This window comes from Myotis lucifugus, unplaced genomic scaffold, assembly GCF_000147115.1.
Source record: "Myotis lucifugus unplaced genomic scaffold, Myoluc2.0 scaffold_842, whole genome shotgun sequence".
NCBI lineage: Eukaryota > Metazoa > Chordata > Mammalia > Chiroptera > Vespertilionidae > Myotis > Myotis lucifugus.
In genome coordinates, this window is record NW_005871890.1 from 109,402 (window position 1) to 114,060 (window position 4,659).

At 59.2% G+C, this 4,659-nt stretch overlaps 1 protein-coding gene across 1 annotated transcript in view; it reads right to left on the reverse strand.

Annotated features, from left to right (window-relative positions):
- The window catches only part of PGBD5 (piggyBac transposable element derived 5), a 9,732-nt gene extending 5,371 nt beyond the window's left edge, over nt 1-4,361 (reverse strand). Inside the window, exons 1-4 of the mRNA XM_023747339.1 lie at nt 4,202-4,361; nt 3,560-3,987; nt 940-1,074; nt 237-417 (exon numbers count right to left, since the gene is read on the reverse strand). Coding sequence (XP_023603107.1) covers nt 237-417; nt 940-1,074; nt 3,560-3,973 — 730 coding nt within the window. The 5' untranslated portion in view covers nt 3,974-3,987; nt 4,202-4,361. The remainder of the gene's footprint in view (nt 1-236; nt 418-939; nt 1,075-3,559; nt 3,988-4,201) is intronic.
- Nucleotides 4,362-4,659: the final 298 nt, after the last annotated feature.

The following is a 4,659-nucleotide window of genomic DNA, read 5'->3' on the forward strand; positions in this document are numbered from 1 at the left end:
GGCTCCTTCAGTGGCTGTGGCCTTATGGGCGGGGCTATGTGCTGACCTGTCCCCACACTGGAGCCGGGACAGGGCCTTCAGCTCCGGTGCCCAGCAGGTCCCGGCCGGGGCTGCAGTGATCTGCTCCCGGGAAAGGCCTCCTCGCATGGTCTGTGCGGACGCCACTCCACCCCAACCTCTCCCAGCACCACTCTCCGGGGCAGAGCCAGGCTCACGCCGCTCCCCACGCGACAAACCTTGCTTTTCAAACTCCTCGAACAGCGCCAGGCTGGTGATGCTGGGCCCCGTGAAAACGATGTAGTTCTTGCCGGCCGCGTTGCGGCACAGGTTCCGGGCCACCGCGCCGTGCAGCTGCGGCTTGTTCTTCAGCGCATCCAGCCCGTCAGGGCCCGCGCCCTCCTTCAGGTGGACGTAGATCTGCCAGGAAACACGGGCCAGTGAGCCCACAGCGCGGCGGCCAGGCCCAGACTGGGCAGCGCGGCTTCTGTCCCTAATGACCTCATTTTAACCTAATTATCGCCTTTTAAAAAAATATTTTTATTGATTTCAGAGAGGAAGGGGGACGGAGAGAGAGATGCAAACATCAATGATGAGAGAGAATCGTGGATCGGCCTGCACACCCCACTCTGGGGATGGAGCCCACAACCTGGGCATGTGCCGTAACCTCCTGGTTCATAGGTCGGCGCTCAACCACTGAGCCACGTCGGCTGGGTGGGGCCTGAGTCTTGATCAGTTTAACCAGAGGGGCTGATTGGGTGGGAGGAACATGCTGGGGACAGTGCCGGCCACCCCAGTGCTCAGCGTGGAGGGCAGCACCCGGCCCCGGCCCCAGCGGGAACGTCTGCGTGACGCACAGCGAGAAGGCAGAGGGTTCATCGGTTACCACGTGAGCCGTGGCCCCCGCCTCTCCCTCGGCCCCTGGCCCCGCGCAGGGCTCACCTGGATGATGAAGCCGGTGGACGAGCACTGCCTGACCCACAGGCTGAACTTCCGCTTTTTCCTCTTGCGCAGCTCCCGCTCCGTGCACGTGGCGATGAACACGGGGTCCTCGTCAATCAGGGGTTCGTGTAGCACCTGCCGGAGAGGAAAAGCGAAGATGCTCACGGGCGGCAGCGCGGGCTCAGGGCCTCGTCAGGTCTGGGCTCAAGTCTCGATCTGCCCCTGACCAGCTGTGGGGCCGTGGCTAAGGCCCTCGACCTCTCTGGTCCCGGGACGCGTGTCTGTGGAAGGGGAACAGCAGGATCCGCACCGGTGTTCTGGGGGGACTAAGTGAGAAACAGGGTGCGGAGCTCACAGCACAGGCCCTGACACAGAGCAGGAATTTAGAAAATCGGCGGCAGGTCCCCAGTCCAGACCCTCCCTCGGTAGGGGGCTCTCCAGCCGGGGCCTGACCTCTCGCGGGGCGCGCCGGGTGGGGGCACCCACTTCTTTCCATGGGCGACCTTTCCACTCGCGGATGAGGGCTTCCGCTGCTCGGCTGTCCTTCCCCTCACTGGCTCAAAACTGACTTACATTGAACTTAAACCTTTTTTTTTTAATCCTCAACCGAGAATATTTTTCCATTGGTTTTTAGAGAGCATGGAAGAGAGAGGGAAGGACAGAGAGAAACATCGATGTGAGAGAGACACGTCGATTGGTTGCCTCCTGCACGAGCCCGGACCAGGACCCGGGTAAGTGGCTTTGACCAGAATCGAACCCGGGACCCTTCAGTCCGCAGGCTGATGCCCTATCCACTGAGCCACACCAGGTAGGGCTGAACTGAAACGTAAGGATCTGACCTCTGCCCTGGGGGAAACCAAGAAAAGCACACGATTCGTTTAGGCATCAGGACGGGTCTGGGCTGGCCTACGCCCGCTCTTTCCCGGCTCCTGAAGTGACCCAGTTCCCTTCTGACCCAGCCCCGGGCTCTCGCCCTCCCTCAAGGCGCCCAGTGCTTTCTGACATGGGGTCCCGAGGCGACTTTAAATATCATGTCACCTGTTTTAGCTGCTTGGTAACATGGTGGCAAGACATTTTCAGTGACAATAGAGTAAAAAGAAATGGAATTATAAAAACAGGCTCCGAGGGGTGGTCAAAGTTTTGCTTCTTTGAGTCAAAGCTTTTTTGGGGAGACTTTGGGGTAACCCTAGCACTCTGCCACCCTTCCCTCCTCAGTCCTGATTCAGGCTGAATTCTGAACTGTCTCACTGAAATGAAGTGTGGGAACTAACAGCATCCCAGGAACTCCACAAGATGCCCTGGATCAGGGGCCAGATTGCGTCTGGCCCCCTCCCTGCCTGTTATAAATAAAGTTTTATTGGAACCTGCCTCGCTCGCTCACTCACTCATGCATTGTTGATGGCGGCCTTCGGGCCACAATGGCAGAACTGATGCCTCTGGCCACAGACAGGGAGAGTGTACTGACCGAGCCCTGCTCTCTGTCGGTGCCTTTCAAGCATGAACGGACAAACTGGTCACAGTCGGGGGGGGGGGGGGGGGGGACTTGCTAACGTGCAGGTCTGATTCAGCAAGTTTGGGGCAGGGCCCGAGTTTTGCCTCCCCAACAGGCTCCGGGTGGAGTCAGGACGCACTGGGCCAAGGGCAGAGCGGAGAACACTCACCATACCCTCCCTCTCTCCTTAATGCTGCCTGGATGCCATTAAAAACCACAGGGCCTGTCGGTTCTGCGCCCTCGGCTTTTCTGTGGTTAGAGGCGGGGATAAGCCTGGCGAGCTGCCTGGAGGAGGTGCCTCCCACCTGCTTCCTGAACTTGCCAGCTCTGTGCAGCTCATCAAACATTCGAGCCCCATTTGGAACCATTCTAGCAAACTGTGAGTGCCTCGGAGGGGAATGGAGCAGAGGGGGGAGGGACGCCGCAGAGGGGGGAGGGACACACAGAGACCGCTTCTGCTGCCCTCTCCACTCCTCCTCCCAGAGCCAACGCCTCCATCCACCTGCATCACCGTGTCATCAGCACAAACCACACACCTCACCAGCGTGGAGGGGCCAGCGAGAACTTCTGTCCTCACCGTTTTTCCCTCTTTTCTGTCTGCATTAAAATGAATTCCACCCGGCCGGCCAGCGTGGCTCAGTGGTTGAGCGTCGACCTGTGAACCAGGAGGTCACGGTTGGGTTCCCGGTCGGGGCACTTGCCCAGGTTGTGGGCTCGATCCCCAGTGTGGGGCGTGCAGGAGGCAGCCGATCCATGGTTCTCTCTCATCATCGATGTTTCTCTCTCTCTCTCCCTCTCCCTTCCTCTCTGACATCAATAAAAACATATTTTTGAAAAATAAAAAAAAAGGAGAGGGAGGATGGGGAGAAAAGAGGAGGAAAAGTGCATCTCAGAGCAAAACCCCGAGTTCTGATCGTCTGTGGTCGGGAGCTGCTGATCTGCCTGTCCCCTGGGTCTTACGTGGATGACCTTGAAGTGACCTCAGAGTTGGGGCAGGAAGGGAGGAGGCCCCAGGTCAGCTCGGCCTCCAGCTTCCGCGGACCCCAGGGACGATTCCACAAACAGCTGCTGAATGGTGGGGGCCCGCCTTTCCCGGCCCAGGCCGAGGGCCGGCTGGGCCCACCTCACCTGGGTCTGGGAGGGCCTGAAGGCCGCGTCAAAGCTGCTCTGCAGGGCGTCGAGGAAGGGCTGGACCTTGTAGAGGCCGTGCGCCGCCTGGCTGGAGCGGAAGGCCACCACGTGGAAGTACTTGAGGATCTTCTCGAAGCGGGCCTGGCTCATGACGCCCGCCAGGCCCCGGTTGCTATAGAAACCGCCGCTCCAGATGCTGAGGACCGACTCGCAGTGGGAGATGCTGGTGGAGACCATGTAGCCCAGGAAGGCCTTCATCTCGGCCAGCGTCACGTCCGCCCAGGTGCCGTCGCTGCCGAAGCGCTCCTGGAACTTTCTGGCGTACAGGTTCGTCTGCACCACCATGTTCTTGAGCATGTTGTCGGGGACGAAGAGCTGGAAGAAGTCCATGGCGCTGGCGCTGGGGGGCATCTTCTGGGTGGGACCTAAAACAGGCAGGCCAGGCACTTACTGCCACAGCCGGCACGCCCCGGCCGGGATGGGGCGCACTCCCATCGCTGCCCCTCTGCCCACGGGCCACCCTTTGCGACACCCTTCGTGGGAACCGGGGCTCACGTACCAGGCCCCCACCCCCCAGTCAGTCCCCTGTGACTCACACATCACCAGGGGCCCCTCTTCACTCTGCACAACCCTTCTTACAAATCTGGCAATTTCAGAAACACGGATCCAGAGAGTAAGGGAGCCCGGTCAGCGTGGCTCAGGGGTTGAGTGTCGACCTATGAACCAGGAGGTCGAGGTTCAATTCCTGGTCAGGGCACATGCCTGGGCTGTGGGCTCCATCCCTGTTGTGGGGTGTCCAGGAGGCAACCGATCCATGATTCTTTCTCATCATTGATGTTTCTACATCTCTCCCTCTCCCTTCCTCTCTGAAATCAATAAAAATATATTTTAAAAACAAAGAGTGAGGGACAGTGAGGGGTGGGGGGAGGGGCAGGGCCTAAGGAATTCTCATCACAGGAGCCTGGCCAGGGCCCTGGTGTTTGCTTTCCTGTAAGTCCAGGTTCCTCTGTAAATGAGAAGGCTTTTGCCACGTGGGGCCTGGGAAATTCCGTCCACATGAGAAAGCAATTTTTACAAGGTATTCTGTACATGGTAAC